Source organism: Danio rerio, chromosome 2 (assembly GCF_052040795.2).
Source record: "Danio rerio strain M-AB ecotype USA chromosome 2, GRCz13ab, whole genome shotgun sequence".
Lineage (NCBI taxonomy): Eukaryota > Metazoa > Chordata > Actinopteri > Cypriniformes > Danionidae > Danio > Danio rerio.
Genome location: NC_141022.1, coordinates 46,352,501 through 46,378,796, shown reverse-complemented (window position 1 = coordinate 46,378,796; position 26,296 = coordinate 46,352,501). Strand labels below are relative to the sequence as shown.

Here is a 26,296-nt window from a genome sequence, read left to right as displayed (position 1 = left end):
AAATATGACCTACATTGTAAAGAAATATCTGTAAACTAGCGGTTTTCAGTATTTTGTGATTCATGTGTTTTTTTTTTGTTTTTTTCAGTTTTTTTATGTTTTGGAATTGCATTATGAGACCCTGATCTTACCTAACAACTTTTGACATTAAAAAGTAAAAAAAAGTGACTTTTATTAAAATTTTAAAGATAACTTTGATAACTCTATAGTTAAAGTTAACAGTTTAAAGTGATATATATATTTTGGGTTGTGGTTTATATAGTAAAGCACAAAAACCTTGTAATAAACTGCCAGCACATTTTTTGTTTTTTATAGACTTATTTCTCTCTATATTATTTTTTATACATTATATTATTTCAAACTACTAAAATGTCAATAAAGTCCCTCTGTTAAACTGTAGAGTACAATTTTCAACTTCAAAAGTTGACAGAGCAGAGATCAAGCTCCCATAAAGCAATTCACAGCCATAAATGAATGGAAAACACTTGTGAATCACAAAATGCAGAAACTGTAAATTAACAGATATTTATACAGCGTATGCTGTGGCAAACTGGTGGCTATAGAGTGCACTTCAGTCCACCAGTGAGAGAGCGCCAGGTGGAGTTGATCAGCTAATTAGCAGACCAGAACAGACTCAATTTAGAGTAGCAGTTGCTAACAGAGTAGAGCAGCAGTCGCTTGCTTGAATTCTTCTTGTGTAGAGCTAAGCTCACTACAACATAAGTGAAGAAGCAGCTGGTGAGTTTTAATATCATCTTTTTTTGTATTTAAGTTGGTCTCGATTGTGTTGTATCAATTGTATTTGAACATAGTGTATTTGGTTTGTTTGTCAGTTTTTGTATTTATTTGAAGCATTTTGTAACGATTTGATTTGGAATTTAGGGCTGGTTTTTACATATTGCGATTAAAAGCCATCAAGAGTAAATGTGTCAAGAAACTAAATGTGTACATACAGGTTTAACAATTTGTTTTTTATTTTCATGATATTTGTGCTAATTTCAAATGAAACTGGTAAACTATCCCTTTACCATGCATTCTGTCAGTTTAGTGAATTAATATGTTTCATTGGGCCTAGCGGAAATATAGAGTTGAGTATCACCATCCTAAGACTCGTACAACACCTGATCGGTGAGCGAATATAAAGAGACATTTTGAAGATGCGATCAAGGTATTGGCTGCTTTCAATTTTCTCTTGCAATCTCTGCTCACGGTCAGCCCTGCAAAGAGATTAATGGAAACTGACATCCTTGAAAAGCTGAAGTGGCCGCACATACATAGTGTGTGTGTGTGTGTGTGTGTGTGTGTCTCTCTGTGTGTTTTCTCAACAGGATTACAAGGAGTATCGCAGATTTAAAATGGCACAGTGTCAATATTTTTGTCAATTTTTGTACCTGAATGCTAATATGCAGGAATTCGCCACAGTGGAGCAGTTCTCAGGCATGTGATCAAATAAAGAAGGAAGACGCGACTCCCAAAAATAAAATAATAAATAAATAATATTCTTAATATAAATTTGTTATTGGCCACACATTTTAAGTATTTTTTTTTGTTTTATCAGTTTAAATGTTTTAGCAGTTTAATAGTGACCTAAGTAATATTTCATAGGTTTATACTTTGTACCTCAATGTCGAGACAGATCCACATACTGCCACTAGATGGCACCACTAACTCAGTTAGTTCTCCTGTGTCCACAAAATATAACTTTCCTTGTAATTTAATCAACTCTTTATTCCAACGTGATTTAAAAAACTACTAGTCAGTCAACAATCGAACTGTAAAATATGAAGTCCAGTTGAATTGAGTAGTCTAACACACTTCAACAATCCACCCTGAAAAAATAAAAATCATACATTGCTAATAAGTTTATTACTTTCACTTTCCCTTTCCTTCGGCTTAGTCCCTGTTTTTAATTAATAATAAAATATATATTTTTATAAGTTTGTAATATAGTCTAAACGTATGACACTTTCAGGTATTAAATGCAAGGTGCACTGAGTTAATAAAAACATAAGGGCAGATGACTTGCGGAGGATAAACGCAAATATGTGCCCTGCCTTTATTTATAATGTACATAGAGCGCACGTGGTCGTGACATCAATTGTGAGAGCGGAAAAATTGTGCACAGCCGCACACACATTTTAAACGATTTCTTAATCTTGTGTATTGTCAGTGGCTTTGTCACATTATAGGACAAAAAAATATCATTGTTATATACACAGTATGGTTGGGCGATGTCAACCAACTTGGCATCGTACAATGTCTAATGTGAAACATTGCGATGGACGATGGCATCGTCACCGTAGGCGGCAGTAAATTAACTATTTATAAATAATAAATCAATTTATAATGAATTAATTATTTGTAGTGTACCATTTCACCTACCTAATGTGCATAGTCTTTGTTTTACCAGTAACTAAATCATAAATAAAGATGAGTTACACACAAATTACCACCTGTCCATCACTTTTTCCAAGAGTCGTTAGATAGACAAGATTAAATAAATATCACGTTTTACAACTTTAGTGAGACGCGATCCAGTGCTACATCCTTGATAACCTGTCCGATGTGCACTTCTCTCTGGAGTTTTGTGCTCAAGACGTGTGTGTGTGTGTGTGTACGCTGCAGCGCTGACAGTGTGTGTGGTCATGTGATGTGCGTTTTCGGCAGTATAGTGTGGAAGGGCTTTTCAGAAATGCTAGGTAAAAAGTCAGTGTGGACGTGGATTGATTTCGTTCTAAAATCTCATTTTAAAACTTAGACGTATTAATGTAAACGAGGTCTAAGTGTGTTTTTTTTGCAGGCGGGTTGCTGCGACGGACGGGGCAGAGGATCGTGATACCGGCTCAGCATCGTGATGTCTATCGGCCATTGACGATGACATCATCTATGAACTTAACCCTAATACACAGTAGCCAAGGTAGGTCTACAATTACAGGTACATCCCTTAAGTCAGGGGTGTCAAACTCAATCCCTGGAGGGCTGAAGCCCTGCACAGTTTAGTTCCAACCCTGCTCCAACACACTTACCTGTAGGTTTCAAACAAGCCTGAAGGACTCAATTAGTTTGGTCAGGTGTGTTTAATTAGGGTTGGAACTAAACTGTGCAGAGCTGCGGCCCTTTTGGAACTGAGTTTGACACCTGTGCCTTAAGACGTCTGGAATGAAGCAGGTCGTCTGCTTTGATGACGATGGAGACTCACCCCACCACCCCAACCTTCGGATTTATGCAAATTACGAGGTCGCCCCCCTATTGACCTTGGAAGATACGGAAATCCGTATTCATAGAGAAGAATCACATCCCTGAGTTCTAGAAGTTAATACGTGAAGCTTAAAACTCGCATTTAAAAGTGAACAATGCATCAATTCATGATGCGCTAGATTCAGTTCCAATACACTGAGGTCTAATTTAATTTTCATATTTTCATAACAGTAGTTTAAGGCAGTAAACCTAGTTTAAGGCATGTGACAGATTCTGTGTTCCTAAATAAGCTTGCAAATTCCAAAATAACCATAAAATTAAATTTCCAACACAGTCATATCACCCTGCAGCCCAAGACCGGTTACTCCCTGAAGCCAAGTAAGGCTGAGGTCAGTGCCTGGATGGGAGACCACATGGGAAAACTAGGTTGGTGTTAGTGAGGCCAGCAGGGGGCGCACAACTTGGTCTATGTGAGTCCTAATGCCCCAGTATAGTGGAGGGAACACTATACTGTCAGTGGGCAACGTCTTTCAGGTGAGACGTTAAACACAGGTCCTGACCCTCTGTGGTCATTAAAAAATCCCAAGGCACTTCTCGTGAAGAGTAGGGGTGTAACCCTGGTCTCCTGGCCAAATTCCTTCTATTGGCCCTTAAGCCGCCTTTCCACTGCATACGACAAATGACAAACGACAGACCGGATGTCATTCATTTCCAGTGGAGAATAGTCCGGGAGCTGCGTGGAGTTCTAATCATCTCTGTATGTGGAAAATTCGGATCCGATTTGAGCTGTGGATACATTGAAATATTTGAACTCCTACAACTAGTGTATGCGACCGGCAGACCGGATGTGATGTATTCCAGTGGAGTCCAAGCAATGACTGTAAAAAATTGTCCAAGCAGGTCCGTGAGCACGAGATGAGAAATAGGAGTTTTTTCATAAATTTTTTATATCAGAAAAAAGTCTATATTATTGAAACATTTTTATTTATAAATGAGTAATAAAATAATATTTTTAATGTTGTCTCCACATTTTCTCCGATATTTTGTTCTGTGAGTTTATAGTATTCATTCATTCATTCAACCATGATAAACGCACAGAGAACAAAGGCTCTTTTTATACTTTAATTTTGGACACCACACAAATTAACTTCTCTGATTCACTTAATCAACTGAAATTCTGTGCAATTGCCACAATGGGGTGTATTTCGGCAGTATTGTCCAAATGTCAGGTGCAGTTGAAAGGCGACTTTACCCATCACGGTCTCTCAATCATCCCAATCTACTGAATTGGCTCTATCACTGTCTCTCCACTCCAACTATAGCTGGCGTGTCGGAGCACACACTGGCGCCATTGTTCTGTGGCTGCGGTCGCATCATCCAAGTGGATGCTGCACACTGGTGGTGGTTAGGAGAGACCCCCCTCATAAATTGTGAAGTGCTTTAGGTGTATGGCCATACAAGATAAATGCTTGATATAAATTTACATTACATTTACAATACATAAATCACAACTGGTTTGGTCAAGTTGTGAAGTTTGCATATTCTCCCTGTGTTTGTGTGGGTTTCCTCCGGGTGCTCTGGTTTCCCCCACAGTACAAAGACATGCGCTACAGGTGAATTGGGTAAGCTAAATTGTCCATAGTATGTATGGGTGTTTCCCAGTGATTGGTTGCGGTTGGAGAGACATCCGCTTCATAAAACATATGCTTGATAAGTTGGCGGTTCATTCCACTGTGGCCACCCCATATTAATAAATAGACTAAGCCGAAAAGAAAATACATGAATGAATCACAACTACTTTATAAAGAAACAGAAATGTTTTGTCTTCCTGAACAAATTAAACTGATATTTTAACAAGTCTATCCAAGTCAAATCCTCTCATATATCGGGTTCCCATAGCAACAAAAAAGTTACTAAAATAAACCACTTCAGCAACATCACAAAAAAACTCCTTGTCTAGATGTGTGCGCGCTTTAAATGTAAGTGCAGATTCTAAAGTCATGGCACCCTGATCATAATATAATGATGTTAACATGGCAACAAGCCCAGTGAGACTAATAATCTCAACTTAAAGTCAAGGCTTGTTCCTTTTACTATAATTAATGAATAGTGAGTGACCCGCTGCTTTTGCCATAGTGACAATTCGATCAATGGTGGCGCATAAAAGTGCCTACAGCGCACGACAACCATGGAAACCATACTTACACTAACACAGGACGCACTGCATTGTTCATGTTGCCATAAGCAGCGCGACCCAGCAACTCTCGAAAGCAGCTCTCCGCCAACGAAGCCGGATTCTCCTCTCCAGCCCTGAGAAACAAAGAAAACACACATAAGAGCTCATGTTAACGCTGTGATTTACAGTATGTTTCACGTTCTGCCTTCTCATGTCAAACACTCAGGTGTAATAAATGATGCATTAAGATCTACAAGGAAAAAAAACAAACATCCCCACTATATCTCTGTCAGACACACAACACACACACAATCTTTGTCCCTTCGGCTCACTGACAGTCCATGGAAAGCAATTAACAGGAGCTGACGACCTTGACAAGCTGAAATACGCACACACGCACACAGTATAGCCTATTCAAAGAGCTATAAATTAAAGCAACACAGTAGCAAACAGCAGCTATGTTTTGTTAAGGAATAGTCGCATATTGCGCACTTGACACCTACAGTATATAATACATGTGTTTTGTTTGATTCGAACATTTAGAAACAATTTATAACACAGATGTTGTTCAATTTCATCTTTGACTCCAAATATGAGCTTTTAAATATAAGCTTGCCAATCAGTTTCGGAGAATAAGATACTTGCTCAGGAGTAGCTTTAAAGATGCAAACTGAGTAGGGCTATACGATATTGGAAAAAATCTGACATTGGAATATTTTGTTTTTAATTAGGCTTTAAGTGTAATAAATATTGTGATTTTTATTTATTTATTTATTTTTTTAATAACGGAAAGTCATTTTACCAGATGACTTAAATAGCTCTATTTGGAGAAAAAATATTTTACATCAACTGAGGTGATTTTGTAGGGAAGTGAGTCATGCATAAAATATAACTAGGGCCAGACAGAATCTGTGGATTTTTGCCATTTCTGTGCACAAAGTATATACAAGAATCAGAGAGTGAAATTCAATACCTTTTAAAAACTCTTTCCATACAATAAGATCTTATAATCACTTTTCAACCGGAAACACTGACGATACTGTCAATACTAATGTAAGAAATTAACCCAAAACTAAAACATTATTCATATACTGAATAAAAAATGATTGAATCTAGCTCAGTGGTTCTCAAACTGGTACGCGTACCACTAGCAGTACGCGGGCTTACTTCTAGTGGTACACGGAGGAATCACTGAGTAATGAAAGAAAAATATAATTTTTATATAATATATTGCATACAATAACTCCAATTTGATCAGCATTGGCTGTTCTCTAAAGCCTACGATAAAATCGCTGTGCTTAGAATGTTTACTTTAGGGAATTGTGTCATCAGACCGGTGCTGGTCTGTGGCCAACCCTCGGGCCACAGACCAGCACTGGTCTATAGATCAATTGGTACTGGGCAGCACAAAAATTAATTATTTCCCTTTTATTCATTATCCGAGTCTGAACAATCATTTATTTGGAAAAAAATTTTAGTTTGAAAAATTACCGTATTCTCTTGTTACATCATGGTCACTTGAGTGCCAAAATTTAACCAACAGGCTAGCAAAATGAGTAAGAACTGCAGCACGATGCGCTTGCATTTTCCAGGCATACACAGATGAAAACATCTTAACTTTTCAGAATGCCGCACCGCGAGTCACATGACAAAAACCGACTTCATCAGCTTTATATTTTGTATGGAATATCATTTTGTTTGACTAATTATCTCAGACAAACACAGAACACCCAAACACTGCAGTGCTTTTTAATTTTCTCCATAAATAAAACTTGAGTGCAGCAATGTTTTGTCAGCTTGACATACTCAAAAAAAATGGGTTCCCTACCAATCTACATGAAAGTTAGTGTTTAGATTTCAAAAAGTTTTACAAATATGTCATATGTATGTACATGCAACATACATTTCAAAATGTATACAATATTGTATAAATACGAATATGATTCTTGTTTTCGAACTGTGCAGTGCTGTAGCTGACTAATTTGGCCAATTACGCTGCTTTATTTCAATACTGCTCAATATGGTGGTGCATGGAGAGACAATTTTTTTCTAAGGTGGTACTTGGTGAAAAAAGTTTAAGAACCACTGATCTAGCTAATTCAGCAGGTTGGTGCTTATAGAACTGGTGTTGCATTGGTAACTGCAGTAAACAAAGCAGCCTGATGTCAAATCTAGAAGAATTTCATGTTTTTAGTTATAAACACACATTTTATAGTTCTGATTGTATACAACAATCTGCATACTATATCATATAGCAGATTGTGCAATTTTCTATACGCTTCATCATAAATCAGGGCTCCCACTCTTAGCCAAATGTAAAATTCCCAGACTGTTCTCTGACTTTCATTACCTAAAAAGCTGAATTTTGAATTTTCATGACCTATAATGACCAGAAAAACAGGACGCAATAAGCAGTCCCTCCAGAAAATCTGTGATCCCTGAATTTAATGCAAACAGGGTAAAAACAGGGCTTTTTTTTTACAAGACTGCAGATTTCCTGTGGATTTGGCTAGGCATGACATTGGTCAAATTTACTCTGTGTTAGTTTGCATATTGATCAATTTAAACTAAATAACATTATTTTCGTGTATAAAAAGTCCTCATCCGGTGTGCGATAACACTCTTCTCCTCAGATTTTAAGAGTTATGTTTCTTTTGATCATTTTAAGTCATTCATGTATCAACTATGATCTAATAGTTAAAAAAATAAACCCTTACTTTATAAATTATGAAGTTATAAATTACAGAGGCTAATCTTTGAGTTCGACAAAGTAATGAAGAACTGAAAAAAAGCACGGTATTGTTAAAATACTTTTACATTTGAATGTAATAAATGGAGAGAAAAAAACTAAATGACAATCAATAATCCCTGGTATTCCATGACTTCAACAAAAAATAAAAATCTGACTTTCAATGTCTGGAATAGACCTTTTAAAAATCTATAATACTCCAGAAATCACATGACCTGTGGTATCCTTAATAAATGTAAGCTTGCATAAAATGTCTTATAATTAAATAAAATAAAAATCCTAAAGTAACGCTGCTCTCGTATATTTTGAGATATTGGTTTTCAGATGAATGTCCCCAGTAACATCAGCAGATCAGGTGTCATTCCACATGTCAGTCAATCTTTGTGTTCGCAACCTTAATAACTGATCGATGCACCTGATCGAGTTTCAGCTCCTGATTATAGAGCAGAGAGCAGCGATTGATGTTTCCCTACTCAAACAAAAACAGGCAATTAAACTTAAATATTCTGTGCACACAGGAGCCCTTATCTGAGGCGCACATTTTATTCTCGCGCAAACACACACACACACACACACACACACACATTCTTAAAGGAATCAGATATCCTTGATTGCCCTCTACGTGTGGCCTTTTTATAAAAAAAAAATCTCTCCTCCTCCCTGGCTCTTTGTGTTTGGCGGCATTATTCAGTGCACAGAACAGAACTACAAACATCAAGCACAAATTGAATTGAAATATCACCTTGAGAAGGAGAAATTAAATGATTGCACTTGCTGTAATGTGTGTGTGCGTGTGAATTTTTACCTCTCAGAGTCCTCATTATCTTGCATGTTGAACAGCATGGAAGGGATGAGTTTATCCATGTGCTGAGGCTCCCAGATGATTGCCTGGAGTTCATCATTCACAGTCTTTCTGACAACACCCTGGAGACCCTTAATGCCTGCTACACGGATCCTGCGGAAGGAACAAGTTCAACAGGCTAAATAAACACACTAAATATCACACTCATTAGATTACTACTGCTAGAGTCAACATGTATTGGTCCCAAAAGTGTTTGGAAATAAACTCCATCCCCACCACCGACATGAGCTCGTCCATTAAGAAACAACAAACTATGTTTTAGGTGAATTATGGTAAGGACAGTACTAGCGCATGTCCTGAGTGAGTTACGAAGCTTCTTGGTCTCCTGGGAGTGAAATAAAAGATGACCAGAGAAAGTGTAGATCAGATCGCATGTAAAAATGAACTGTTAGACAACTTTCATTTATCTTACTGCCTTCTTTATCAGGGCTCACCACAGTGAAATTATCCACCCCCATTGATCTGGACTAAAGTTATGTGTTTATAATGTATAATAGCTGACAAAAGTCTTGTTGCCTATCCAAGTTTTAGGAATAACAACTAATAACTTCTAGTTGATCATGTGGTATCAGAAGTGGCTTATATGAAAGGCAAATGCCTATAGAATAGGCTAATTTTATCAAAATAAAATTATTTTAATTATTTAATTAGGACAGTAAGGTCTGACTTTGCTTAGACAAAAGTCTTGTCACTTGACAGAAATAATGTACAGTATAGAAATAAAAGCCATGCTTGCAGTGGAAAAAGAATGAATATTGTGTATGACTCCCATGAGCTTGGAGGACTGCATCCATACATCTCTGCAATGACTCAAATAACTTATTAATAAAGTCATCTGGAATGGCAAAGAAAGCAATCTTGCAGGATCTTTGGATTCATCTTTAATGCCTCCTCCTTTCTTTTACCCCAGACATGCTCAATTATGTTTATGTCTGGTGACTGGGCTGGCCAATCCTAAAGCACCTTGACCTTCTTTCAGGAACTTTGATGTGGAGGCTGAAGTTTGAGAAGGAGCGCTATCCTGCTGAAGAATTAACCCTCTCTTGTGGTTTGTTATGTAATGGGCAGCACAAATGTCTCGATAACTCAGGCTGTTGATGTTGCCATGCACTCTGAGAATCTTGCGGGTTCCAATAGGTCTTCTGCAGTATTTGTAATGACTGGGATGCAGTTCAACAGATGCGTCCATCAGGAAAATCTACCTTCTGCCACTTTTCCAAATGATCAACTATTAATCAAGATATTATTTGTTACTATTACAACTGGGATCGACGACAAGACTTTTGTCAGGTAGTGTATATATCATCAATTACTAGTCGAAAATATTCTGATATGTCAAATATAGGTGAAAATTATTAAAAATGCTGGCAACTTGAAAGAGTTATGCTCTGGCACAGAAAGAGTTAAAGTCTCATTCTAATCTTGTGAATTTGACTGTATTAGTTTAAACAAATGGCATCTGAAAACTGGTTTCTGAGAACTAACATCAGAAGCTGTGTATGGCCAGATTTGATGATAGAAAATAATCTATAGGTTTTCTATCGTTCTTAAATGATCAGTTGGTTAAACAGACAAATCATATAATGTTTAATCGCTGCATTTAGGAGATTTAAAAAAATGCATAAATAATGTGACATGCCCATTAAATAGCTGATTTCAGTAGGTCCAAGTTCTACTTATGTTGACACTAGATCCTTATTTATTTATAGATTATTTATAGAATATTATAGATTTATTTAAAACTGGCTTTTTTCTGAATATTACAATATACAAAATATAGTTAAAGACAAATATACAGATTTTCATTCATCAACAGCATAGTACAGACACTAATGCACACACACCTGCTGCGGGTCTCGGGGTCCTCATGTGTAGAATGACACATGGCACTGAACTGAGAGACGAAAAAGTCATATCTTCGATGGTAAGATGGCGTATCCTCCTCAATATTTGCAAACTTCACAAACTACACAAAAAAAAAAAAACAGAAGGGACATCTAACTCAGAATGATTATGTCATAAAAACAACCAACCACACCCAAATATCTTCCTGTCTCACACAAACACTCCCACGCAAAGGTGCCAAGGCGATATTCCTTTCTCGTGATGTGGTGTAGAGGAAGTTGCTGCTATCAGCCAGAGAAGTGTTATTTCTCATTAGACAAGCAATACAGTGTGCAAGTCTGTGAATGTTTGGCTGATTTAATATAGGGTCCAAATTTGACATTTGTAATGTTTGATTTCACTAAAGTCCACTAAAACTGGTTTACATGATCATTTACATGAGCTTTTACTACTGCAACCAACCTTCATTTGACTGGATTCGGTTTTAAACGTTTTAAATACAAAAAGATATTGGATATTTCTTTTAAGAACAACAATTAAAAGATATTTTGCTGAGTGCTGTTGTGCTTTTTAAGCAACACAGGCTCACTGGAAATACATGCTTTATGTGAAACTTCAAAAATGACTGCAGTTTCTAAATAAAATGAATGCTACGGGGCAGTATGACACGATCATCCTTTGTTAATTTTTATAGTGATCATTTTTACAGAGACTTATTAATCATCAAATTAAGGGTTTTTTATTGCAGTTCTTTGTGCAACACCAAATGAATACCACAAAACAACTTGTACAATGTATATGATTTGAATTTGTATACTTTTGTCTCAGATATCTAATGTCTATCCATGATCATATCATGATCATATATTTTTATTTACTGCAATGTCAGCATCAATGGCTTTGTTCATGGCAAAAGATTTCGTAAATGAATATATAATTTACAGTAACTTAAATTCTGCAGAACAAACATTAAGCGGGGTCTTCACCTTTAAGCAAAAAAACATGGGTTGAGGATATTACACATTGAATCTGAAATTTCTGTTCGCAATTTTTGACGTAAAAAAAAAAACAACCTCACGTGTGTGAATAGTACTGACAGACTGCCTCTGAAACTTTGTCCGCCATAAAAAAAATGTAAAAAAAAAAAATCGAAGTGTTTATTTTATTCCGCTTTTTGCATCTGAAAAAGCGTTTTGAGAGGTGTTTTGACAGTTCAGAGCCACCGTACAAGCGAAAAGCTAAATAAATAAAAAATATAAAGCTCCTTTGAGCTACACATAACTTCATGACAAACATAGTGCATAATATAAAGACAGAATGTGACAGACAGCTATATGCTAGATTCAGTGACTGGAGCATCACTTCTTTGCTGCTGCTGCTGGCTGGCAGCCATGTCATACTGCCTATAGACATTATAGTAGGAAATTGCTTTGACGCATCAACGCGACCATCTATTATAATGTCTATATGTACTGCCAGTCTCTGTTTAATATTTGTTTATGTACGTGAATGTGAAGTATTACAAGCAATGTATCAAAATTCCACTGATTTCCTGAAATAAATTTAGCATTTTGAGTTAATCTAAAATAATAGTACAGCAGCTCTTTGATAAGGAGAACTCTCCTTCCTCTATGTAGGCTAGTATTAAATGAACACAATATGAAGCCTATTCCTCTTTCTTTTTCTACTTTGCAGAAGAGAGAGAACAATTAATACCTGCTTAAACTGACTCTGAAATGTTTTGCATTTTTTCGTAATGGATCAATTAATATGCATCAGATTCAGTGTGCAACGTTTGCTTACCTGACAAATTTTTCGCATCCGAATACAAAAATCTGCATAACAAAATTTTCGGACTTCAGTATGCAAAGACCTTTAGTCTTGTATGTCCAATACGACATCTGCTAAAAATCCCTTGATCAAATCTGGTCTTAGAATGTATTAAAAATCTATTCGAAATTTCAGGTTGTATATCAAACAATGTATGATTCTTCTATGTATCCCACTCCTCTTGTCATTGAAACATTTAAAACGTAACCATTGATGAGGAGGAATTTCCTATTTATCTCCATGTGGACAATTTCACTGGTGTGGTCAGTTTGCTCGGTAGTTCACCCTGTACATTGTTGTGTTTGTGATGCAGAGCACTCATTTCACAAAAAAATAAAAGCAATGTAAATTCAAGCTAAAACTATGTGATCGCAGTTAACTTTATGTTATATACATTTGCAAATACAATATTTTAAAAACATTATTATTAGTTGGGATATGGGAAAAATTCAGGTCAGTGGTTCACTAAGTGATGTGTATGACAAGCCCCACTTTCTCATCTAAAAATACAGCAAATCATGATCCAAGTAATGTATTTTGCATTTGAATGTAGACAGCACCCTCTAGTGGATTTGTCCTTTGAATTGTGCAACAAAACATAGCTAGAGCCCAAATTTTTACATTTTGCAAAAATGTAGGCTGAGGTACATATTTCCAATGTGCATGGGCTGAGATTAGAGCCTTTAATACTTCAAAATATATGACACTAAAACTACCAGTAGGTGGCAACAAGTCCCTGTATTAATGAGTGATTTACTAAATTCAAAATGATTCAAATACATTATTGCAGACTATAAAAATATCACACAGTCCTAGGGGCATTTCTATTTTCATGCAAACATTGCAATTTTCAGATGACCAGCTTTTGCGAAGACATTGACATAGCTTACACTACTAAGAAATGTAGCTTTGTGATTCGATTGATGATACAATGTTCAAAACACCCAAACAACTCAATAGAGTATGGCTGCAGATTTGCACTTGCACCTCCAGGCTTGCACGCTCAGGCAAGCATGCTTCCTCTGCAAATGACATCAATACAATCGCCACCTGTGGCCGCTTGCATGAAAGTCCTTCGGTAATTTAACTTAAGGACGTCCCTGAGGCGGAAAAATCCCTGAGGTAACTGATTTCATAAAGATCGTTGCAACAAACTTCTTATCCGTCAGCCTTACTCAAGTGTCTTTTTTCTAAGCGTTTCACTGTAGTTTCTGGCAACACACGACGACGGGCGCCACAGTTGCTATAGTTACGTGAACAGATTGTAACGAACCACGAAGGCTTTCCTTACAATAGCTCTGCAGTAATGTTATACATCATCTGTGTCGCTTTTTCTCCGTTAAGCGAGTCGAGACGTTCCTTTATCGAGTCGATCTCGACATTATGTTTGGAGGACCTATAAAACTGGACTGGGATCATGTAGAGACTGTTGAAGCTGCGCTGCAACTTTGATTTCATATAGATGCAATCCTGCGCAGACGTGCTAACTTATCAGCATGTATATATTAGTTTATTTATTAAATGGTTTTATTAAATTAGTTACTTACAGTGCTGTGCCTGTAAGTCTTTTATCTAAAACACTTTTTTGGGTAAGAATGCTTGCATTTTGAGTGTCATTTGTTCAAGGGAGCTGATCGGGTCCCTTAAATGTTTTAAGAGGAAATGGTTACTAAGGACTGAGGGGAAATACTTATGGCAGCCTTAAATTCCTTAAATCAAATTTTTTTATTTTTTTTTCTACTTGCAAACCAACTTTTACCAAGGGTACCCTTAACCTTAAACTGAGCGATTTTTTGGTTAAGAACTTTCATGCAATCGAGCCCTGCACTCTCCTGCCACATCACTTGCATAGACATCTGCATTCTAGTTTGCAATCGTCCAGGGACCTGCTAAATAAAGAATAGTTTCCCAAGTCGTTCAAGAATTATTGCTGTAAGTCCATAATGTGTATCTGTTAGTTGTAATACTACAACTGCTTAAGGGCCCTATCATACACCCGGCGCAGTGTGGCGCAAGGCGCGGTGCACTAGTCTTTTGGTAGTTTCAGCTTAGCGCAAGAGTTGTTTTGAGGCGTTGTGCTACGCTGTTTAAATAGCAAATGTATTAGCGCTCATTTTTGCCCCCATAGGCGTTCTGGTCTAAAAGGAAGGTGTTCTGAGGCGAACCGCTGGCGCGTTGCTATTTTGAGAAATTATAATAGATTTTTCATTAGACCAAAACTAACCCGGTCTAAACTCCGGCTTAGAGTTGCGCCTCGCTTACACACTGCTTAATACGCACAAGAGAGCAATAGGCAAATATCTTTACATATGAAAAAATTTAAATATTAAGGATATATATAGGATATAATAAGAATAGATATAGAATATAAATATAAAGGATTAAAATATTACAAAACATATTATTTTCTAGCCTACATAAATATGAAAAATCACTGCTTTTATGTCTTCTTCATCTCGGGAGGCTTTTTCAGTTCATTCATAACAATTTGCTTTTTGTATAATGTTATTATTATTAGCAGTATTATTTATTATATCCATATTTATATTTGTTTTATTAAAAACAAGCTTAGATTTGCCCACCTGTCAGGTTTTAGACCATATGGGGCACAGCATGTGTTTTAGGATATAACTCATGTTTTTGAGCACATTTTGTTATTATTATTCATTTATTCGTTTTCTGGAAATTAGAATTGAATTTAGAAATAGTTTTAAAACGAATATTTGCGCTTAACAAACAAAATAATTTATTTATAGACTAATTGATGTCTGTGCGTAAAGGTTTCCCTATCCAGAGCGAATGTGAAAGTAGTTCCATTATCACTCATTCTGCAGTAGATGCTCTGTTTAACAGTTTTCTGTTAAAAAAAACTGTTAACTGTTAACTGTTTGCTTGTGAAATGGTCATTTTTTCCACTTAGACTATCTTTGCATCCTGTAAATAGCGAATGCGCTCTTGGCGTGACACAGCTGACTCTTAAGGAGAATGGGAGATGAGACTCTAATTGGTTTATTCTCAAAACACACCTATAACTCATTAAGAAAATAAACTCAACCCTTTTAGACCATGCGCCACGGCGCAAGGCAGATTTTCCCATCCTTAAATTAGCAAAAACGCGCCCTGACATGCCCTGAAAGCGTTTGCGCCCTGCGCATGGACCGTCAAAATAGAGCCCTAAATGTTTAAAACAGAAACTAAAATTCAAATTTGCCTGGTGTTTTTTAATTTTTTTTATTTATAACTGTGGAAAAACCTTGTGTGTATATTTATACCTGATAGTTTATATAAATAAATAATAAGCTTTGCTGGTATAAATGTTAATAGTAGCCTGCTTTGGCAAGTTTACATCAAAGCGTATAATCATATGATGAATACACAAACCGCTTTTTGGAGGCTGGGAGGGTCCGTCATGGTGTACAAGTTAAGTACTTAGAATTATTTGACAACGTTGTCACTGTCGACGCAAACGAACTGGAAACTTACTTTTGGTTTATTTGTGTTGATTTCAAGTGGCATGATGTAAATGACGTCACTTGCATAGGAAGCGTGGGTGCCTGAGCGTTCAAGCCTGAAGATGCAAGTGCAACTCTGCAGCCAGACCCTTCTCAAACAACTTCGGTGCTGGTCTCCACTTTGTTTGGCTGAGTTTTTTTTTTTCAGTTTTACCATTGGCACCACCTACTGGCTATTTTAAAGAACTCAATACAGCAATTTTAAATTTCTTGTGGAATAAAAAACGGCCTAGAATTAAACTTAAATTTACGCATACTGTACACTAAAACCTCACGATGGCTTATCCTTGCCAGATTTTTCATCATATTATTTAGCATACCAAATGAAACCACTTAGGACTTGGTTGGAAGTTGACTCCCCCGTTTCTTAGCGGGTCTTAGAAGCTAATATTATTCATCCACTGCGTCTACAGGATCTACCCACTAAAACATCCAAGAAATTGCATGAAAAATTTGGTCCAATTATAGGTCACTCTATTAAAACCTGAAAAGCAGCAGAAAATTTTATGGGAGCATCTGATTGTTATTGTGATTCCACCCCTAGCTGGTACCACAATAATATATGTACTGGTAACAAACCATTTAAAGTATACAGAAATGCTATACAACGATGACCAACTTAAATGGTTTCAGATTTTGAAAGAGGAAGTCTCTCTCCCAGGATTCTCCTTTTTCTTATATTTAAGATTGAGGTCTGAGCTGAAAGCATATGGAGTACCTTGGTCATTCAAAATATCCCCTCATCCTATGATAGACTGTATAGATTCTATTTTGGACTCTAGAGGTATTGTAAACACATTTATAAATCACCTAAAGTACGACAATATTCAAATATATCGATTGAGGGCTTTTGGGAGAGAGAATTCAATACAATTATTGATTGGGAGACTGTCTGGGAGAACTGTTTTGTAACTTTAAAAAACCCAGCTCACCAAATAATTATTATAAATTATTTTTTAAGGCTTATGCCACCCCCTACCCGTTATTTAAAAGGAAAAGGAAATAATTTTTTTTGTCACTTATGTAACAACTTTACACAAGGTACTTATATACACATGTTCTGGAAATGTCCCCAAATTGCATCGTTCTGGACCAAGGTACGAGACTTTCAATCAGAACTAATGAAAGTCAGATCCAATGCGACCCATTGCTTTTTTTCATGCTGGACAATTCATCATTCTCCTTATCCATCAACCAAAGAAAGATTCTTTTAGTTGTTCTGACTGCTGCTGCTGCAAAAAAAAACAATCCTGAAACTATGGCTGGATCCATCTGCTCCAACTGATCTATCCTGGAGGATTTATCTAGGACATTATTAGTTTGAAATACACTACGGTCAAAATAAATGGTGAAAGTAAAAAAAAAACTGGACAATTTTGGTTAAATATGAGAGAGACTGTATCAGATATGTTTCAATCCCGATTTTGTACTTACCATTACAATATTACTGTTTTTATTTTATTTGACACTTTTTGTTGGCTGGATGTCGGGCTTTGTTCAAAATCAAAATGATCAATAAAAAAAGAATAAAAAAAGCAAACAAACACCCAAGCAATTCAATACTGCAGGATTTTCACAATGAAACACTTCAGATCCACTTGGAACAGATATGAAAAAGCCAGCGGAGAAATAATACAGCGGAAAATTGAGAAAGCAGAGAAAGAAAGGGGCAGAGCAAGAGACTGAAAGAGAGAAGAGAAAAAGCACCATAACAAAAAAAATGGCAGAATAGCAGTGATTTTTCATATTCCACCTGAATGTCCTGCTGAGATTGGGTTTACTCATTCTCACACACACACACACACACACACACACACACACACACACACACACACACACACACACACACACACACACACACACACACACACACACACACACACACACACACACACACACACACACACACACACACACACACACACACACACACACACACAGACACACACACACACACACACACACACACACACACAGACTTACCGAGTTGGTGCCCAGCACTTGTAAATCTGGTTCTCTGGACTCCAGCAGTTTGGCTACCATGTGTAAGAAGCTCTCCACAAATGGCTTGATACTCTGGGAATGACAGGCCATCAACAACTGATCCAAAGCTTCCATCGCTATTCCTACATACCTGTTCACATACACAAAGACACAGACACAAACACACACATAAGAAACAAGAGTCCAAAATGAACACTTACCAAGCATGAGTTTTATTAAAAGTGTAAGAAAATAAAACATTATAAACTAATGATCAAAAATGTTGTTTTTTAATGCTCAGCAAAACAAAAATCCACTAAAACCAGTACTAAATTGAAATACTATTACAATTTAAATATTATTACATTCAATAAAAAAAAAACAAAGCTGAACGCAGCTAGCAAGCAATTAATTTTTTTCCACTAAAATTTAAGTCTTACCCATAGCGATGTCGTACCACATCTCTGGTGAGCCGCTCGGCCAGGTATGCTCCGATGCGGTCCAGCTTTTCAGGAGCTGACACCGCATAAAACGTCAACTTCTCCATGTCAGATTTAACCAGTCCATCCTAAGGAACAAAAACACACACAGTTTGTGAGTAATACTTCCAGTGGTGTAGTGGAAAGGCCCAACTCCCAACACGCCCCCCACTAATCTTGGTAAAAATAGGTAAAAACCATTCTTTGTGTAATAGTGTGACAGTATCGGTTAATTTTAGGCCCAGTAATAATCTGTTCAAAGAATGGTAAAAGTGAAAGCAGCAACTGCTGCTGCATACGAAAGATTTGGAGATCTCTTGAAAGCAGCAAGACTGTAGGTGCATGAGCGCCACTTTTTTCCAATCAAACAATTGCACTAGTTGCAATAGTACAACAGTTGTTTTTGCGCAAAAAAACAAGAGATTTTAAGCAACGTCAGTGAGTGAGGATCGCCTGTGTCTTGCCGTGCACCTGATCATCCTCTCATTTGGTATTTACCTGCTTTCTTTTGCTTGTGCGAACACTTATTAGTCGTGCTGCTTCTCGATTCTAAGAGCCCATTTGTGCGCATATTGACAAACGGTCTTAAACTAAAATTCTTATCTTTAGGGACGGGGCAGCTTTGGCCGTTATTTTTAAAATTATTTTCAAACAGCTAAAGTGGTTAGTGGGGGTGTCTGTCTAACCCGCCAAAGCTGAAATCTACCCGCATTTGGCCTGTGTTAATGTCAAGCCCTGTGTGTATGTATATATGACAATTATATATGTGTGTGCGTATATATATATATATATATATATATATATATATATATATATATATATATATATATATATATATATATATGTGTGTGTGTGTGTGTGTATATAATAAAATGTAACAATAATGTAATCAAATAGACATCTAACAGTGGTCCAAAAATAGACCAGTTGTCAATAGGCAGGAATGAATGACTACAGGTGTGAAGTCTGTGTAATCGGTCTATTAGATGACTAATCTATTTCTGGACTATTGTTAGACATTTATTAAATCCAATTTAATGACATGACATGTTAAGAGATCTATTAGACATCTATTAAACAAAAAATGGCTTGGTGGGAGGAGACTGAGGGAACATTTGAATAATTTAGTAATACATAAAAGGTATAACATCAATTACACACAACGCATCTTTTTAAACTAAGAAAACAAATTAATTAATTGCAAGCGGTCACAGAAATATACGTAAAAAACAGACCTATGACAAATCACATAAAATGAAATGAAAATAAATTAAAATCAGACTTTTCTTTAAAAAATATAAATACGCTTACACTCATAGGCCACTTTATTAGATACATCTGTCTAACTCGTTAATACAAAATCCTAATCAGCCAATCACATGGCAGCAACTCAATGCATTTAGGCATGTAGACATGGTCAAGACGATCTGCTGCAGTTCAAACAGAGCATCAGAATGTTAAAGAAAAGTGATTTACGGTACTTTAAACGTGGCATGGTTGTTGGTGCCAGACAGGCTGGTCTGAGTACTTCAAAAACTGCTGATCTAATTTAATTTTCACGCACAATCATCTCTAGGGTTTACAGAGAATGTTCTTCTGATGGCTGCTTCCAGCAGGATAACGCTTCATGTCATAAAGCGCGAATCATCTCAGACTGGTTTCTTGAAAATGACAATAAGTTCACTGTGCTCAAACGGCCTTTACGGTCACCAGATCTCAATCCAATAGAGCACCATTGGGATGTGGTGGAACGGGAGATTCGCATTATGGATAAGCAGTAGAGTTGGGTATCAACTGGGGTTGTTTTGATACCGGTGCTAAATCGATACTTTTAAAACCATACCGGTGCCAAAACGTTGCCTGAAAATGATGGTGGATGACTCTAGAAAAATCTTTTATTTGGCTAAATGTTTTAAAAAAATTATTTTAATAAAACTATATAATTAAACTTTTAATTTAGGTGAGTTCATCATCTTTTTTTTAGTGGCGAATATCAAATTGTTTGAGTTCAGTCGTTCGAAAATGTACCCAATTTGCCCCTAAACCAAACCGTCATTAAGAGATGAGCAAATCGTACCAAATTATATGAAAAAGATATCAGGAATTCATATGAATTAGCCACTAAATCAAGAAGTTATGAATTGCCGTGAGATTGTGTTGGATAATCGTATGTATCCGCTTGTTAAGTGTGAGTGTGCCTCATGCGAAGGGGCTTCCGAGTCAAAGTGCTATATCATACTGTATGTAATACTTCTGAAAATCACAATTGCAATATATATATATATATATATATATATATATATATATATATATATATATATATATATATAGTTGAAGTCAGAATTATAACCCCCCCTCTTTATTTTTCTGTTAAACATAATTTGGGAAATATTTAAAAAAGAAAATGAAAATCATAGGGGGGCTAATAATTCCGACTTCAACTGTATATATATATATATATATATATATATATATATATATATAGATATGTTAAAACTGGTAACAGCCAGAGACTGTTGTGTACACCATAAATTTACATAAAATTCACTTTAACATGTGATATGACTAAAAAGTGGTCATAAACGAATATTTTCTCAATTCAAATAAGTATCAGCTTGGACCTAGAAACAGTATTTCATACATCATGACTTAACAAGCAGATACTGCATCTAATATCTATTCAATATCTATTATCTATTCCAGGGTATATGCAGGAATCCTAAAGGTAATTTCAATACCATTTTAAGACTTTTTAAATACCTTTTTAAAAATATTTTAAGACTTCATTACTACTTCAAGTTGCCGTCTGTTCGCTCTATAGTTTTGCTAAATGTAGAAAGCATCACATCATGTTCCTGCGTTTAGCTCAAATTATGTGACATCACCCAAACGGAGGAGCTTGGCCGGATGTGCCCCGGCCTGAATCAATCGTGTGGATTATGCATGCAATTGTTATTATTAGGAAGAAAATAAAAATATATTTATGCTTTTTTGGAGTCAAACACTTAGGACAATGCTTGACAAAATTAAGGACCCCGTAAAAACGTGATTAAGACTTTTTAATACCCTTTAAAGGTCTCATAATTGATTTATCAACTTTTAATACTTTTTAAGACCAAGCGGGCACCCTGTATTCAAAGCAGTTTGTTAATAAAATTGTATTAGCAAATCCTGCTTATTTTTGCGATTACTCTGGTTTGCACTTTTACCGAGCAAATATGTTTAAAAACGTGAAAAGCATTTAATTTTGTTGTAAGTATACAAATCTTTCAGTTTTGAAGGGTAAACAGAATATTAAAAGTAAAAAAATATTAGTTATAAAATATAAAGTGTTATTTATCCTGTCTAACAGAAGGCATCATAAGTAGAAAATCACTTTTACCCAGAATCCATTTAGAGAAATAAACTCCTTGAGCTCTCAAAGTGCTAATTAACTTAACACGATTTTAACGTACGGTACATAACATGACTTTAGGGAATCAGACCGTTTGTGCATCTGTGTGTGTGTGTGTGTGTGTGTGTCGGTGGAAACAGTCACACCCTCTCATGAGATTATTACTCACACTTAGCCTTCAGAGAAAACAATTGTGTGGATGCGTGTGTGTGTGTCTTTGTGTGTGTGTCATTTTAATCAGCAGAGCTGCATGCTAAAGTGATGAATATGGAGTAATAGCAAGGTCAAAAAAACCTTTGGTGTGTGTGTGTGTGTTTGAGTGTATATGAAGTGGTAAGAAGTGGTCAAAGATCAAAATTAAAGCACTGCTAATACATATTCATGATTGCAGTTCACAGACATTCTCTGCAGCGATATGAAAAACAAGAAACAGCTGCCAGTCAACAGCGCATTAAATTTAGATTGATAGTCCAAGCGGCTTCTTTCTTATTATGCTGTGGCATTTACTTTAGCAGGTCTCGGAGGACAGGAAGAGCCGATAAGAATATATTTTGATCAGAGCACTTGAACTGGAACGAGGCTGAATCTTAGTGCATGAACTCTTACATAAAGATGATATTTATTTAAAGCCTCCGTCAACAGTTGGAATTTCTTATGTAAATGAGCAGAACTTGTTGACTGCGGAATTTTGCAGTTTCTTCTATAAACGTGTGTATACACATAAACACATACACACATTTAATAAATAAATAAACAAGGAATTCTCACTTTCTCTGGATTTTAATTTGACATTTAATGTGGACAGCATTTTTGATAAATAGTTAAGGTAAAAAAATAAATGTTATAGTCTTAAGCCGATGTTTTGACTTCAGAAGACTTGAAAACATGTTATTCTGATCAATTGCCATGTTTTGAAGAAACAAAAATGTTTTAAATTACAATATTTTAATAAGAAATTTGGAAAGAAATACATTTAGCTCTTTTAATGAATAAAACTAATATTAGTTTTCAAACTCATACTTATTATACTTAGTAAATTCAGAAAGACTGAGAATTTTCAGATGAATGGATGGATGGATGGATGGATGGATGGCTAGGTGCGTATATGGATGGATGGATAGGTGTGTATATAAATAAGGATGGATGGATAGGTGTGTATATGGATGGGGTTGATGGATGGGTAGGTGTGTATATGGATAAATGGATGGATTGATGGATGAATTATGGATGGTGCATAGACAGATGGACAGATGAGTAGGTGTGTATATGGATGGGGATGGATGGATGGATGGACGAATAGACAGGTGTGTATATGAATGGATATGATAAATGGATAGATGGCTAGGTGTGTATATGGATTGCGATGGATGAATGGATGGATGGATAGGTTTGTATATGGATGGATGGACGGATGGATGGATGGGTAGGTGTATATGGATGAATGTATGCATGCATAGACGGATGGACAGATAATTAGGTGTGTATTTGGATGGGATGGAAGGATGAATAGGTGTATAGATGGATGGAGAGATGGGTAGGTGTGTATATGGATGGGGTGGATGGATGGGTAGGTGTGTATATGGATGGGGTGGATGGATGGGTAGGTGTGTATATGGATGGGGATGGATGAATGGGTAGGTGTGTATATGGATAGATAGATGGATTGATTGATGGATGAATGTATGGATGATGGATGCACAGACAGATGAGTAGGTGTGTATGTGGATGGGGATGGATGGACGGACGGACGGATAGACAGGTGTGTACATGGATAAATAGATGAATGCATGGATGGATGGAATAGGTGAGTATATGGATGTATGAATGGACTGATAAGTAGATGTGTATATGGATGGATGGATGTATGTATGGATGGATGGATAGGTGTGTAAATGGATGTGGATGATGGATGGATGGTAGGTGTGTGTATAGATGGGATGAATAGATGGACAGATGGGTACGTATATAGATGTATGGATGGATGGATGGATGAATGTATGGATGAATGAATGAATGGATGGATGGATGGATGGATGGTTAGGTGTGGATATGGATGGGAATATATGGATGATGGATAGGTGTGTATATGGATGGATGGATGGATGGATGGATGGATGGATGGACGAATGGGTTGGTTTGTATATGGATGGATGGATGGATGGATGGATAGGTGTGTATATGGGTAGGGATGGATGGATGGATGGATAGGTGTGTATATGGGTAGGGATGGATGGATGGATAGATTGATATGCAAAACATATTTTTATTGGCTGAAACACCAAAAGATATTTGTAAAGCACTTTTAAAAAGATGCTTTTAGAAAAACTGGTAACCAGAAATATTCAACTCAACATTATATTCCAAAAACTCCTTGCATTTCCATCTTTTTCAGTGATATTTTACCTTGGGGTCCTCTGGGAAAATGTTGTCGACTAGGCGTTTGTAGCGCGGCCGCAGAGGACCACAACACCCACACACACCTGCAAAGAGAGAAAAGAAGCTTTATTAAATACAGAAGACACATAATCTTGACTCTATATCAGCTTTGAATGCATTCGGTTTAACCTGCAGAAACACAAATGCTTTTGGAGAGTTTGCGTGTGATTAAACTGATCTAAGATGCTGCTCTCACATCCGTCTGCATCTTTTATCTATAGCCGTTTATCTATTTTAACATGCATCTTTGATTGCTGTGGAGGATCTCAGTTGTAAATAGTGGACAACAGAATTCATTTTGTAACTTTAACTGCGGATAAAAGGAAACAGCAAGGAAAAATAGAGATCTTTATATTACCGAAATTATTTTGCAAAAAAAATAAATAAATAAACAAACCGGTCTTTCCTCTAGAATAAACTTCATGTCACGTCATTTTTTAAAGCTCCAAGCCAATTTCACATGATCAACAGCATGCATATGAAATGGATCAACCAGCAGAACTAATTTATTATTTATTGGTTATAATTTATTTTTTCATTAGTTTGATAATGATAATAGTATGGATAATATCATGGAGAGTATAGTAACCAATATTTGTGCATTGCTAGTTAGTTCATCATCATTAACTCAACCTATTAACTATTAGAAATTAGGCTTTGATCTATTTATGGAAGGACGTTTACAAAATATCATCAAGGAAGATGATCTTTACTTAATATTCTAATGATTTTTTGGCATAAGAGAAAAATCTATAATATTGACCCACAAAGTTTTTTTCCTCATCTATTTCCACAAATATACCCATGCAACACAAGACTGGTTTTGTGGTCCAGGGTCACGTCTGTGAACATTAGTTAGATGCTAATCAATATTCACGAGACCTTTAGACCTCCTGGGTGAGTTTGGATGTCAGCGACGCTTTAGAATTTCTACAAATAAAAACTGTGAAGATATTTTTAGACAAACAGCAAAGCCTCACGCTGACATTTTAACTAGAGAAATATTTGCAACATGTGAAAAGTGGAAATGTGCAAGAAAAATATATGTCGCCTATCCAAGTTTTAGGAACAACAAGTAATAACCTGACTTCTAGCTGATCATTTGGTATCAGAAGTGGCTTAAATGAAAGGAAAATGCCTCTAGATTACACTTATTTTACCAAAATAAAATTTGATCATGCCTTGATTTTTAACTATTTAATTGGGACAGTACATGCTGACTTTGCTTAGACAAAAGTATTGTCACTTAACAGAAATATTGTACAGCATAGAATATAAAGTCATGGTGCAGTGGAAAAATAATTAATATTGTGTATGACTCTCATGAGCTTGCATCCATACATCTCTGCAGTGACTCAAGTAACTTATTAATAAAGTCATCTGGAATGGCAAACAAAGCATTCTTGCAGGACTCTGATGTGGAGGCTGAAGTTTGAGAAGGAACGTTTTCCTGCTGCAGAACTTGCCCTCTTCTGTGGTTTGCCAGGCAGTTTATGTCATCCACTCTCACACACCCCCATACTGAATGTAACCCCAAACCATGATTTTTCCTTCACCAAACTTGAATAATTTCTGTGAGAATCTTGAGTCCATGTGGGTTCCCATAGGTCTTCTGCAGTATTTGTGATGATTGGGATGCAGTTCAACAGATGATTCATCAGAAAAGTCTACCTTCTGCCACTTTTCCAAATGATCAACTAGAAGTCAAGCTATTATAAGTTGCTCTTACAGCTTGTATCAACAACAAGACTTTTGCCAAGTAGTAATAATATTCATGTTTTGACTTTGAAATTATTATAAACATTGTTTCTCCAAAAAAGAATAATTGATTA

The 26,296-nt window shown here is 36.3% G+C and overlaps 1 protein-coding gene across 24 annotated transcripts in view; it reads right to left on the bottom strand.

Moving 5' to 3' along the window:
* Positions 1 to 26,296, bottom strand: part of efr3a (EFR3 homolog A (S. cerevisiae)) — a 100,400-nt gene that overhangs the window by 43,196 nt on the left and 30,908 nt on the right. For all 24 annotated transcript variants that reach the window (XR_015477605.1, XR_015477609.1, XR_015477612.1 and 21 more), the window contains 6 exon segments: positions 24,432 to 24,508; positions 18,596 to 18,723; positions 18,156 to 18,306; positions 10,830 to 10,951; positions 8,929 to 9,078; positions 5,404 to 5,508 (listed from right to left, as the gene is read on the bottom strand). Coding sequence is in view for 15 of the 24 variants with exons in the window: in XM_087238995.1 (XP_087095121.1) it covers positions 5,404 to 5,508; positions 8,929 to 9,078; positions 10,830 to 10,951; positions 18,156 to 18,306; positions 18,596 to 18,723; positions 24,432 to 24,508 (733 nt within the window). In the remaining 9 variants the exon portion in view is untranslated.